This window comes from Carassius carassius, chromosome 5 (assembly GCF_963082965.1).
Source record: "Carassius carassius chromosome 5, fCarCar2.1, whole genome shotgun sequence".
Taxonomy (NCBI): domain Eukaryota; kingdom Metazoa; phylum Chordata; class Actinopteri; order Cypriniformes; family Cyprinidae; genus Carassius; species Carassius carassius.
In genome coordinates this window covers 20,986,926-21,002,032 of record NC_081759.1, presented here as the reverse complement: position 1 = coordinate 21,002,032, position 15,107 = coordinate 20,986,926, and the positions used below count along the sequence as shown (strand labels likewise).

At 37.8% G+C, this 15,107-nt stretch overlaps 1 protein-coding gene across 1 annotated transcript; it reads right to left on the bottom strand.

Moving 5' to 3' along the window:
- Window positions 1-11,177, bottom strand: rgmb (repulsive guidance molecule BMP co-receptor b). The gene is made up of 3 exons (XM_059550099.1): window positions 10,703-11,177; window positions 5,282-5,808; window positions 1-2,607 (listed from the first exon to the last, which is right to left on the bottom strand). The coding sequence occupies exons 1-3, from the start codon at window positions 10,806-10,808 to the stop codon at window positions 1,933-1,935; spliced, it is 1,308 nt and encodes a 435-aa protein (XP_059406082.1). The 5' UTR covers window positions 10,809-11,177; the 3' UTR covers window positions 1-1,932.
- Between the last annotated feature and the right edge of the window lie 3,930 nt (window positions 11,178-15,107).

Below are 15,107 nucleotides of genomic sequence, written 5' to 3'. Positions count from 1 at the left end.
TTTTTCTTTTCTTTTTTTGAACAGCATCCGTACAATACTAAAACACTGATGTAACAATGGTGACCCACTAGGTGGCAGTACAATCACATCTCAAACTTTTTTCAACAGCAAGAGTATGAGCTTAACTTCTCTAACAAGACACTATATTTCATAAATAATTTAAGTATAAACATTGAGCAGTCACTCTTTACAAAAACAATGTTCACAACAAAGGTAAGAGATCACAAGATCAAATGCGAAATGCAAAAACACAGGATGAAGGCTTTCCATTGCAGCTAATTAATTGCACTGACGCCTTGTTCTAGTATTTAAGAAAAAAAAAAAAGAAAAGAAAAAAAACCCCCACTGTACACTGATTAAGGTCAGTTGGCCAATCAGATGATCCTGTTTCGGATTCGGCCAATTCACTGCCTGCGAAACTCCCAGTGTTCCAAATACAATCGATTACACTTGTCACAGTATTGTAGCAGCTCTTCAGCACTGGCAGTAGTTAAACAATGACGTCTCTACAGTAGCAAGTCTTGGTATTGAAACGCCTGTATCAGGAGTGTCGGCATGGCTTCCGTAGCAGTTGGACAGTAAGGTCCAGAAGGTATACAATTCGATTTCATCAAATGAATTGTGTGTCCACCAGGCCAAATGCCACACTCAAAGTAAATAGAGACATAAGTGTTTCTGAATATCCTTCATTTGCTTTGAAAGCTCTCTGAATGAAATCACTGCTGATGTGCAGACAGCAAAAGAACCACGGCTCAAGTTGCACTTCTGACTGACGAAATAACTGTTAAAATGCTTGCTGGGTCAAAAAAACAATTCCATTGAACATATTTCTGACTTGAGTTGATTTATGGCACTGGCTTGCGGAACATCACAATACAACACCATCATTTTTGGCTAAATAAAACGTATAGGGAAGCTGACAGTACGTCTGGCAAAAATATCAGATATGTGTGTTGCTTCTGCGTCATATATTTGGTCTAGGATAAAACAAGGATTTGAGGGAACTTAACACTTTGAACAGATAGTAAATATTTGTTTGGCAAAGTGAGAAAGCTAATAAATGTAATCTTGCAAGAAGGCATTCCAGAAGATGCTACAACTCAGACTAGAAATGATACATGGCCCACTTTAGCACTGTTTGCTCACTGACTATGAAAATTAGATGAAACTTTTAGCATAAATATTTTGGTGTCTCTAAAACGCACTCTTCAGGATTGATGTTTTGTGTCGTACATTAGGTAGACTTTGTACCAAACTAAAATTCTGATTGTCATTTATAAAATGGGCTGAAATTCCAATACCCAAAAATGCCCATGTTCAACAACAGAAACACTTCAATTTTAATTTCTGACTTAAGTGCACTTCAACCTACGTTTGCTGCATTTGCCTGAATTCTTCACTTTGTTTTTGCTGATCAGCGTGACTCCACAGCTGAGTACCAGAACTAAAAACACAGATAAAGTGAAAGTCTAGTCAACATGATCCTTCTTTAAACCTCTAGCACACAATAACTACGCCAGCCACATTGTGAAATCTGTTTAACACGGTTCTACAGAGCAAGATCTGTATAGAGGCCTACAGAAATGTATCAAAGAAAAAGCACAGAGAGTTTTCAATTATTGAGCACTGGTTCCGTGGAACACTGTTTTCTAGTTGCAAAAACCAAAAAAAAAAGAAAAGAAAAATAAAGTGCTTCCATTAAGATTTCCCCTCCTGAGGACAAAAAACATGAAATCTCAAAAAAGTTACTCACAAAAATCTACAATATTCAGCTCTCTTGAAAACATGACTTACACAAAATGTACAGTCTAATGAAGGTTCGTATTCTAACATTCATTCTCCACACAGGCAGTATATACAAAGTACCTCAGAGTACTGACTTTTTACAGTCTGGTTTTCTTCTTCGAAACAGTTATCAAAACACTGTACACATTATAAAAGCACAGTGATGAGGAAGCTGGTTAGCAGTGCATTGATGAGCATTGAAAACGGCCTCAGCCCAGTGGCTGAGTTAGGGAAAATATGCCAGTGCTCCCTCTTGGGGTGCAGAGTCTCCATGTCCTTCAGGGCATAGTAGGCAGCAGTGGTGAAGTTCGCATCTCCTGTGGTGAGCAGGTCAAACACGCAGGAGTGGAAATAGATGTCCTTAACCTCCAGTTGCTCCCTGCACTTCCTGGAGGCGCTTTCGAGGGTGAAGAGCCCTCTCTGGGCTTCGACCCTCGCCTGCTGCTGAAAGCTTGCTTGCTGGAGGCCCAGCATGGGCAGCTGAAGATGTCCCTCTTGGTCGATGCGTTCTGAAGTGGGACAACCGTTCATGCAGAGCTGCAGGTCCTGCGTTTCGTCGAAGGACATGGCAAACTCTTCCGGCATTCGCACGGCTAGCGTCAGGTAACGGCCCTGCTGGCGTATGATGATGGTGACACCGATGTACGCGGCGTGGATCTCTACGTGCTGACCCGGTGACTTCTCCAGGATCCAGATGCTGCGGGTCTCACTATCGCCCCCGCTGATGGTGCCGTCCACAAAAGCGGCTGGAAGGTCGTCTGTTACGGCCTGGTAGACCTTCTGGTCCGTGCATTCTTGGTATGGTTTGAAGATTATTGTGATCTTAAAAGAAGTACAGAGGGCATAGTTAAAAACTCCAATATGCACTAAAAACATTCATTGACATTAAATGGATATTCACCATATCTATTTTCTAAACGCATGTTATTGATCTTATTGTGATGATTAATTCATGCATGTTTCCATTTTTCTTTAAATCAAACTGTCACAACTAGATCTTCTGGTGAAACAACAGACTGCTGGACTTCACCAATCATTTAGTCTGCTTGAGTTTTTTGATTATCTTTTTCACTCTAATATATCAAAATTCAGAAGAATAGATCTGGTGTTACTTTTATTTATTGCAGCTTTGATGGTGAAGAGCAAATATTCTGCACCAGCAGCTGAGAATATCTGATTTGCTTTTTATGACCAATATCAATATGGATACATTTTGTAACATAAAAAAGTTACAACTAAATTATCGAAAGATTACAACAATAAAAACATGCATTATTATTATTAATAATACTGTTATTCAGACCCACCAAAATGTGCTCTTTATCTGTAGCCCAACCCCACCACTACCAAATATTTTATTTCATCAGTATATCTTTACCTCTGTAATAACAAATGGGAATTGCCAAAATAATGACTGGTTTCCTGAACATTCTCCATATCTGCCATTAGCTGGACATATAGATAGTCTCGCCACAAACACATACCATTGGTTGAGTCAATGTTGCTCTGGTCAACAAACAGAGGAATGTTTTGATAGCACCACAGTGTTAGTTTTTGGAGCAATCAACCTACAAATGGCCTTTTTACTCCCTGCATATTAGACTAGGATATAAGAATGTTTTTAAATGATGAAAATAATTACACAATTCACCTTTAAAGGACAAAAGCTGTTTTATGTAACTAGAACTAGTAACTAGAATTACTCTATCGTGATAAAACAAGAAGATCTGTATACGACAGTTGTTTAGAATATTACAGGTATTTACAGATCCGCAAACCCTTTCGCCCTGTAAGTGTTAACTATAAAATGCAGCCAGTATACAGTCCTTATACTGTGAAACTCTAAGACTTGTGGGAAGCAAAAGCACTGGCTAACAAGAAGTGTGGTGTTACATTAGCGGCGGATGAATAGCAGCTTTGTACACAGGACAAGGATGAAAAATGATGACCAGTTGGCCATAAGGTGAGGCAGCTGAAAAGGCCTCAGTTAAGCAGTGTGTGCTAATAATTACTTGCAAATGTTTAATAATGGCTCCCCACCTTCAAGGTCAAGGGGTCAAATGAGAAGTAATTAGCATCGGTGGCCAAACTTAGCATTTGAAGCCACATCTGTCCATTGATGAGCTCAGCTGTTTAAACTTGAGAAGGAAAAGCAAGTATCTGATGATTGCAGTCTGCTCAGGCTGTGATATTCACAAGCTTCCAGCTACTTCAGGTTATAAAAATCTGTAAACATGATCGCCAGCAGTCAATATTCTGCATCAGCAGATTTGAAATGGGTGTGTATAAGCGGGTTTGTTTTGAGTGTTTGACTTTAAGTCCCACGCTAGGAGAAATGAAGACAGAGGCTTCTTTCAAAGTGATCTTATTATGGGTCATGCCACAGCCCAGGCTTCATTCAGTCATTAATAATATTAGAATTTCACAGACACGTTGGTCACAAGTGTAAGTCATAAGACTAGAGCTGTTTGCTTTGTTTAACTTGCACCTGTGAATTCTTGGTCAAAGTTGAGAGTTATAAGTCTTATCTGCTTTCTGCAGCTCTTTCTGATAATCTTTTCCATATAGAGAGACACCATACACTTCAAACAAAGATAAAAACAATGCAACATTGCACAACGTACAAACATTTTACGATTTTTATTAGAAATAAAAAAGGAAAACTTCTGCTCAAAAGTTTCAAGCTCTGAAATAATGAGCAATACATTTTTTAAAGGATCTGTTTGAATTGGTTAATGCTAATTTCTAACATTATGAAAAATATGAATAATTTGTATAAATTAACATTTTCAATTAATGTGAGTTAACAATGAATACAAAATTATCAAATTAACCTGATTAATAAATTCTGTAAAAAAAAAAAATATTTATTGTTAGTTCAAAGCTTATGAACAGGTATTATTTTACTATTATTCATAAACTATTTTAATATTTATTCCTATTTTAATATCTTTTATTTTTGTATTTTCAGTTTCAATTTATGTGTTTTTGCCATTTTTTGTTTGTTTGTTTTTATTTAGTTTTACTCATATTTCAGTTTAGTTTTATTAATTTTAAAACTTCAACTTATTTATTTTCAGTTAGTTGTCAAGGCAACATTTGTAATTTTCGGTTGAGTTTTTTAAATTTGAGTTTCATTTTAGCTTTATTCCAATTAACGAAAACTACACATTTTAATACACTTTAAAACAAACAGCTTATGATTTTTTATTTTCTATGGAACACAAAAGAAGATGTGTTCATACCATTAAAAAAGTAAGTGCACAATGTTACTTTTAATTTTGGTTTTAGTTTTAGTTAACATTAACAACACTGTAATGCACTAAATTATAAAGTGACGTCCTACAAACCTTTATTTTTCATATTGTGCAACATATGCTGCATGTCTGAGACACTTCTGACAAACGAATCAACTTTTTCCAAAGAAATTAGCAAATAATTCTCCACATTAAAAAAAAGACAAAATAGTTCTATAATAAATAAGAAAACGACTCACCTTATTGGTTGCTGTGGCACTGGATCCGTATACCACTGGAACATTTGTGACCTGCACTGACAGGTAATTGTTATCAATGAGGGGCCATGCCCCTTCAACCTTACAGGTCTGAAAATGGTCTTTGAAAGTTCTAAGATGAGGGTCCCCAAACAGGCCACAGAACAGGTAGGTTGGTCGTGGGTGCTCTGGAGCCCCAGTCCCTGTTCCGGGCCGTGATGCTTGGTGATGACGGCTGTGATAGTTGCATGGCTCAATAGGGATGACGGGATGGGTAGACGACGTGGGGCCGTCTTTGGAGCAGTTCCTCTGGCTCATGAGGTCACTGATGCCCAGCATGGCAGAGTGGAAGACCAGGTTACCCCTGCAGCTCTTGGATGTGCGCTGGGTGCAGGCGGAATAGGCTCGCAGCGCCTTGCAGAACTCAATATCAAAGCCATCCAGTGAAGGGTTAAGATGAGAAGTGAGAGAGACAAAGTCAGTGGTGCACTTCTGGATACGGCACTGCGGGGTCTGGGCCTGGCTCTCACCTGAGACACGACACAAAGAAACTTCATTTCAGAAAACCAACTTGAAAAAATCATTTTAATCACATATATAATGATCGCTTGAATACACCTCTTCAATAATGAGCATGTTTTTAATTTCAATTAAATATTTGCTAAAAAAAAAAAAGTCATCATGATACAATAATAAAGAGAGCGAGAGAGAGAGAGAGAAAAGAGTTAAAAAAAATCTTATTAAATGGTTTGACATGATATGTTATTTCTAATCCTTTAAAAAATCAATGAAGGACATTGAAGCAGTTTTGATATAATATTATTTATATTTGAAATAACTGCTCATCAGAGTCAGGTGGTGTCACTAATAAAGTTGCGTGGTACAAGCAAATTGCTGAATTTTTTTTTTTTATATTTTAGAAACGATCCATGACCTTCTCAAGGTCAAAAAACCTAAAATAGCAGACAATTTGACCTTTTAAATGACAGTTTCAGATTGCAAAATGTCGTCGTATAAGTATATCATATTTTTATGAATTCATGAGATTTATAAAAATACACTTTACCTTAAAATTATATTTAAAAAACCTTTTGTGTACAGTACACTCATAATGTATTCACTTTGCAAGAAAAATATGTCAGGAATTTTTACTTAATTTGTTATACCACATAGCATTTAAAACTGAAAAACGTCTTGAAAATGGTACAAAAGTGTTTCAAAACCATATAAAACCAACAGTAATTCAAAGAGAACATTTGGCATACATTTTAAACTAGACACTTAAAAGAATACTGACTTAAGCAGTTGTTGAACACATAAACTATGAACAAAGGCGCACAAATACTCTAACATCTATTGTTGTTACTCATGTCATAAACCAGTTTAAACTGCTTAACCATAATAAGGTGTGCAAGTGGACTGTGCTTTTCCTCACGGCGTGACTCTGTGTGTGTTTTACATTATGGTCTCGAAACATTAACAGTCGGCTCAACCAGGGTGTGAAGCCTCCTGTTATCTACAAAGGAGAATGCTTATGGCTGCAATAAAATCAAATTAAACGGCACTTCAAATAAGTAAAAGAGCACAGGAGGCTTTTCTGGCCACAAAAAGCCAGCACATGTGCTTGTAAGCACAAAAGAGTCATTGCATGCAAACTACATGCAACTATTTACCTCAAAGTGTCATTAGGGTGTGGTCATAGTGTAGCAATTAAAAGTGTTTTCTTTGAATACTACTTCACTTGGAGTCGACCCAATGACACCTTTATGGTTTCATACACACTTGTTGTCGAAAATACACTCAAGATCTTGTCGTCACGTCCCGGTTAGCCACCAGTGACATGGCACAAGCAGAACAACATCTCCCAGGGATGGACAACAGCCTCCACAGTGCATCACTTAGAGTCTTAATGCCTCACTTTTGAGTGCAGCCCAATTGCATTAGCTCAGAGATGCTGTCCTAATCTGATATCAGCTGCAGCCTCTCCATTAACATGCTTGTGATGACTCTATCTTACACAGTCAGGGCCACCCATTTCTGCCTGCCAAGCCAATAACTCCGACCGCAGTGGATTCAAATGCATCTGATTTGATTATCAGATGACGCGGAGTGCTGTAGTGGATCAGATCTGCAGTCGGCGCTGGAGGAGAAGAGGCATGACAAAGCACGGGCTAGACTGGGTTTCAGTAACACGCTGTAAGACAATACGGTAGCCTGGCTGAAGCCATGTTGATGTTGTGCTGGAAAGACATTGGCTGGAAAGGAGAGGAAAAAGGCAGTCCCCGCTCCCATCCACCTCCCGCTGTGTTTTATCAGGCAAGGCTCCAGTGACATCTGTACCAGAACAAAAAAACTCAAATACTTGGCAAGGCATGCAAGACAAAGCCATCTCCGGCACATTCCCATTTATAGTCTGAGCGGATGCTCCAAGCAGATGCGCACCAAGTAATATCCAAGGACCAACAAACAGCCGTTTGCTCGAAAACAAAGAATCGTGACCCTGGTAAATGGGCAAGGGTATGAAACCACAAAGGCCGTGCTGCGAACGTAACCGCATTAGGTAGGTATGTCCTACATATCACGGAGAAACAGAGAGGCTTTTCATGGAGCCCATATGTGACCTGGTCGTCCATCGAATGCATGTGCCTCCATTGTTTCTCTAAGCAGCATGGCGTGAGGTGTTGGGAAGGCTTTCTGTTTTTAAATCTATGATATTTTGTGAGGAACAGGGTGGTATCTGGGTGGAAACTCTACACATGTGTGTGCTTTCAGTGCATGAAGTAAAGCGACAAATCTGCCACCCGTCCATAATCTAATTCACAGCGATCCTGGTTGTTTTTGCAGGCCCCTTGTTGAAACTCGTCACCTGACAATCCCCTTAAAAGCTGGTGCAACTGAATTCCCAGTCATACCCTCAAAAAGAGCAGAATAGATTGATTTTCCTTAAATCTTTCTGACTACATCTTCTGTGAAAAACACTTTGCGAGGACTGTCTTAGGGGACCCCCAGTTGGGGGCAGCAGATCCTAAGCTAGTGGCAGATGAGGGAAAAAATAAATAAATAAAAAATCACACTTTGTGTTAGAATGCCTCAGTGTCCTGACAAATGTTTAACTTAAACTCTGAAATGCCAGAAATCTATAAGAAAGAATCATTTGAATCACTTCATAAAGGGGTTTAATGTAAGGCAAATCCTAAAATATACACAAACCTAAATAAATAAAAATGTTTATAGTTAATGAATCTATAATATCAGATAAATAAAATATAAAATTATCAGAGGGTGCATATTCTTCTTCTAAAGAATACAAAGGCACTATAAATCATAGGATGGAGAGAAAACACATGTTGATTTCACAGGTTCGGTTCATTTCTGCGATCCTGCTGCTGGGGTGATCCATCTCGATTTGAGCACACTGAACACCCTTGTTGCTATTAAGTCGTTGGAAATATTTTCTCAGGGTGGCCTGCCGTTTGAGCAGCCATTCTCAGCTGTAGAGGGGCCCAAAGAGTGTGTGCGGAGTGAAATTTCAAGATGTGGAATTTGGCCAGGGCAGAGAGGTCAACAGGCCCACGCCTTCTCCAGGAGTCAACGTGAAGATCTGGAGAAAGCAGTGGGGTTTACAAGACTCAATGTCTAAACGACATCTCCAGCTTTAAATGTTGAGCACATACTGTGCTGCACTGAACTTTAGAATCTGCTTTAATATGCTGCTTTGTGAGCCTTTCAAGCTTTTCATAGCCTTGCTTCAGCATAAAACAAATAAAAAAGAAATCATGGTGCAATAATTTTAGTAAGTAATAGTAAGATTTATCATAGTAAACCACAAAAGAATCTATTAAAACATTTTAAAAGGCACCTTTTTACAGGTAGTCTGTAAAATCATACAATCATTAAACAATAAAGCACTATTCCAGACATGAGAAAAGACAGAGACAGAGAGAGAATGAAAACAAAAAGAAAAAAGAATCTGAACAGCTGCAACTGTCTCTCGCTTCTGCCAAAATTATAATCCAATCAAATACCACCGAGGGGTAGATGTATATTTGGGACTAAACCAATTGAGAGACAATACAGCCAGATTTAATAGCCGAAGATGAAATCAAAGAACAGCAAGCATCCAGTTGCTATAAAAATTTTTATAAAAAGATGACTGTTTTGTATGTATGTTTTCTTTAATACTACATTCCTTATTTAAAAATGATATCCTTATCAAATGAAACATTCAAAATATATCACAGATCTCTATATATTATATTACAACTTCAGTATATTGTCACTGAAAAGAAAGCAAACATGTACAGCTGTCGAAAACTGAAGCCAATCAAGAGCATGAGACGGACAGACACTTGGAATGGTCAAACTAAGTACATTTCATGCTCAATATAAAATACTAATACATTTATGGAACATTTTGCTTATTTCTTCTGAAATGATGTTTAAAAAATAATAATAAAAATATACATTTAGGTTGAGCCATATACATTTTTTCCCTCATTGAAGAATAGCAATGTGCATAATGCCTGACTGCCCGGGGTCCATGTTAAATTAATTATGAAGGTGTGACTGCTCAATGGACACCCAGCAGCATTCCATATCCTCTTAATTCACAATGGCATTAACACAGTCTACGGCCAGGACACCCAAAGTGGAGCACTTGACAAGGTGCCAAGTGAAAACAGGGCACCAAATGTGTAGCATTCACAGTCTCCTGCTCAGAAGCCAACCCCATTTCAACAAGATCATTTAAGACTGTCCCAACTGGTCAATGGCACAAACAAACAACAACAAAAAACTGGAATTAGTTAATAAATACACAGATAAACAAACAAATCGTTTTGCTTACTATAACTGAGGAGTACTTAAATTTTTTTTTTAAACATTTATCAATATGCAAAACCCTAAATAAATAATAAAACAGACCAAAAGATGGACGTGAACAAATGATCACCTCCTTACTGCAACTGACAGCTGTCTGCCATCATAAAATCAAACAAATAAAAGCGAATCAAACAATCACCCCTGAATACGAATCGAAATTAATTAATATTATGATCACTCATATATATTTAATTTCCTTTGAAAAGCACCCAGTCCAGTCAAGCGCAAGAGGGATGCGTAGATCAATGCACTTCATTTATTGGAAATAAAGCTACAATAACTGTGCAAGAAGACAAGGATGAAGGACACTGCCCCAGACTGTAAAACTGTCATACGAACTAGAATCCACTGGTTTTTTTTTGAGGATATATACTGTATGTATATTAACCAGCACTATCATAATAGTAAATACAACTCTATATTTATACAAGTGAGAATTAAACATCCCCTCAAGACAAAAACAACTTTTTAAAGGTGTTTTAGTAGATATTTAACTTGTTTACGTTCAATAAATCATGCATAAAGTGTTAAGACAGTGTTTACCTATGTGAGTGAGAGAGGAGAGGGTGCACAGCACTAGCAGATGCAGTAGCGGAGAGATGAGGCGCTCAGCCCCGGGGTAGTAAGGTCCTGCTCTCCCCATACCCATCCATCCATCCAGAGGGACTCGAGAGTACTCCACGGATCAAGAGATCAGGCCTCGCTGCTCCGAACTTCACGTACCGTCGGGACGCGTACCTCTCTTAAGACGCGACTACTTTTAGGTAACACAAACCGTCCGTAAGATAAACAAAGTAGTGATTTTGGCAAGTCCGATCCAAAACACTTCTTCTTGGAGCACGGGAGAAAAGTGCTATTTCATTTGTATTCGGTGAATACAATCAGTCCGAAAAAAATCTGTTAACGAGCTAAAATTAATCTGCGCCCCGCAATCGCCCAATTCATGTTCCCTACACATCAGATTTCTCCGCCACAAGGAAATCTAGCCCCGTCTTTCCCCAATGATCGATAGTGAATCAACCTAACCCAGAGTTTAGCGGAAACCCCGCCCACACAGACACACAAACCCCGCCTACTTAACCATCCACCCAGCCGCAGATTGACAGCAAAAGCTCTCACTTTCAGCAGGGAGAAAACAGATGCAGTGTGTTTTTGTTTGTTTGTTTGTTTCCTTCATATTTTTGTGAATAAAACAAATCTGGCTATCAGGACAAAATACTATCAACATCCCAGACACTGATTATTTATTAAGGAGATACATACTTACACAGCCTACATACACACGGTATCAGTAGATCAGTGGAAATAGTGATCAGTGGCTATATGGAAATCTGTAGCAGCTCACAAACATGTAAACAAAACCTAAATTAAATAAATAAATTAAAACAAACAGAAAAAAAAAAATCACTTTCATGACTCCAAATATAGCTATCTACAATAAAATGAAAAATGAAAATGATTTATTTTCAAATTTTTGATATAGGGTTTAATACAATTTAAAACCTTTTCAGCTGTGCAAAAGAATGCACAATTCTTTATAATAAACCATTCAATTCAAGATTGTGAGTGTGCACATGGGCTTTAGTTAAAGAGGCAGATGTTTATATACAAACCTAAAACTGTAAACGTAAAACTAAATTGAAACAATCAATCACAAAAATACATCAATGAATAAATAAATAAATTACATCTTAAAGTCAAAGTTTGATAGATACAGTAGCAAGAATGTAACAAAATGGGTACAATAAAAATATTGATTATTTCAGTTATTGCTACAGAGATACAAATCTATTTAAATGATGTATCATGGAAAATATAATAAGACTGCTTTATGGACGTACATGCAAGTTATTAATGATATAAACAGTCATAAGCATGTAATTATGCTGCTTTTTATATGATGAGAATCAGACAATGAAACCTGAGCCAATTATAGGATGATATCATCAGCTGATTTATAGCAATAACATACTAAGACCACAAGACTTTACAAGACATTAATACAGACCTACTTCCTGTGCTGGACAGCTACAGTGCAAGTGGTATTCATAGAGCCACAAACTCCCTCTCACTGTAGAGAAAGCAGCGTTACTGCCGTCCAGCAGGGGAGCAGCAGTGTTAGAAATCCAAGACCAGCTCCACTCTGTCAATACAATACAAAATCAATTCAAAGAGAATGAAGGAGACCCAACATCAACCCATTTTTATATAAATACACAAAATTGGGTTATGCTGTGCTAAACGGCTCACAGGGATTCCTTGTTTCAAATGATAATACTGGAAATTTTTCTGTCTTTGTGTTTTTGTGGTAGAGGGCAAAGCAGGCTGTTTGTAAGTTGATTAGAGTATTGGAACAGCAGTTTAATGGGATAGTAGCGTGTAAAGTGGGGAGGTTTAAGGTTCATTGCCTTTAACCCAATTCCTTTTCTTGCACTGCTTAAGTGGTCAGTCAAAAATCAGGCAAGGTGTAAGAAGTACTTTGCCAAGATGTAGGATTAGAGGGATTTGGGATTTCTTTTGGTCATAATACTGACCTGGTTCTCACTTTAGTGTGACACCGCTTGGCAACCGGATTATAGAATTATCATCCAAAAGCCCTAAAATGTATTTTAGATGTGCAAAATATCTAAGTTGTCTAAATTGCATGAGCATTATATTGGAGTCTTAAACTGTCCCATATAAGCCTAAACGATACACAGCGTGTGTATTGTTAGAGTGCAGTGATAATGGATTATTGATTGGTCATAGAGAGCATGCATTCAGATATGTCAGGGGCTCAGCTTGGTCCCCTCTGGCACATCTGAATATAGGTCACTGGCCAGTCACTATTAAAACCTCTAAGTGCCCCTACAAACCACAAAATAATTCTGAGGCATAAACTTTGACATTGGATTTGTTATTAGATAATTTGATGGATGGTATATGCAAGCTTTCATTAACACTTTTCTTAAAAATCATTGTGGTATATTGTGACCCCCAGAAAATCTAAATTAATTTTAGTACAGGGATTAAAAACATGCTCATCTCAAAACAGATGTTTTCAAGTCACGGACAAAAATACACAAATTGCTGAAAACAAAATGAAAACAGAAAAAAAAAATAATTAAAAATATTTAAAAACCTATAACCTATAAGCTGTCACAGATATGAACTCTGTTGTGTGTTTCATTTAGTTTCTGTCTTTTGTTCTGTTCTTGTTTGCCAATATTTGGTTCTGTTCCTATTGTCAATAGTGCATTAGTTAATTAGTCAATTATCAGTTAACCCTCAGCACATGTATGGCCCTCATTTACTGTCTTTCAGTTACTGGTTATTATTGTTGTGAATGCTTGTGTTCCCTTCTGTCTTGGATTAACTTTCATCGTCCAGAGATATTATTAAAAGTCTATATTGTGTCATCTTTGTGTTCGTGCTCTTGACGTAAGCATGACAGAAGCATCCATAATAATAATAATAATAATAATAATAATAATAATAATAATAATAATAATAATAATAATAATAATAATAAAACAATGTGTTAATTGGATTTTATATGTGTGTGTGTGTGTGTGTTTAACAGCTTACTTAATATGATTACATTTACCAATACGCTTTGAAATTTCACAGGCAAAGTTTGGTCATTCCAGTACGAATCTTCGTGATTGGGATTTTCATGTGACAGTAAAAAAGTTAATTCTCATATAATCACAAAGGCTGAGTGTGAAGGCTTGTTTGCTTGGTGATTTGCTAAATCTATGCAAAACAGATGGTTTCAAAAGTGCGTCATCCAAACCTCTATAGTGGAGCTCATAACCTCAATAGGAAATCTATATCGGTAATCCTATGCATTAATTCCAATTTTTAACTAAATATAAATTTTTGATACAGAGTTCCTTTGTCAGTATCATAGGGCATTAGGCTCTAGGCCAGTCTTATTTACTGTGCTTTGTCTGTCCAGCTGGTCTAGCTGCAGTTCTCCTAATACGTCAATAGACAAGCGTGAGAGCATACCATCTCCGGACAACAACCCTCCGCACAGCTGCAAGAGGAAGGGCCGGAGTCTGAACCCAACTCCCACAAAGAGCTGACCCTTACATTTCAGCTCAGTGACAACATCAAGGCAACATGGCTGAACTTGCCTGAGACTTTCATGTCAGTCAGAGAAAAAGGCGAGCCCTGTACCATGCCCTCCACGGTAAGAGGACAACGGGATAGTCTTACAGCCCCTCCGCCTCCCAGCAGGCACCCTTGTTCTGCAGCTGGACATGTTTAATGTATAATACATCTTACTGTCAGAATCACTCTTGAGGTTGACCTACAAAATCTTGCTTTAAAATACTGGATATTTTGATTTAACAACACCATTGGGCTCACCGATTTGACACTAATTTGACGTGTACAAGGATAAACGATGTATAATCACGGACGACTTTCGTTTTACCATTAGTAATTACTCTACCTCATTTTGCGAAGGCTCTTGCTGTGTTTAATGTACAGTGTAGAAAGAAGCACACTAAATGAAGCACGCTAAATTAACCATTCTAATGAGTTTTCATTATTGTGATCGACAAATCACCCAGTAAAGGACCAGGAGAGCGTTTGATTACAGCAGATAGGGCTAGAAAACATTGTGGCAACCATAATCACACCGATGGGACCACCCAAAGGTCATGTTACCACAAGTTATCAAACCTCTATGTAGATACATGTCATTGAACCAATGGTGTAGCTCTTATCATTCGAACACAGGTTATCTTTGATTGGTCTTGTTTGGAGCAGTCAACACAGTAGTTCCTTTCATTCAGCGTCCAGACACAAAGCCGCTCTTTTATCTTTACTTCCCCCCTTAAGCACCTTTGGGAGAAAACAACGAGGCTCCTATTCCAAAGCATCCATTTTAATTAAAAAGAGAGGCAAACATCAGATGATGCTCAATCGTATCAAATGTAGTGAGGAGAAAGGAGTG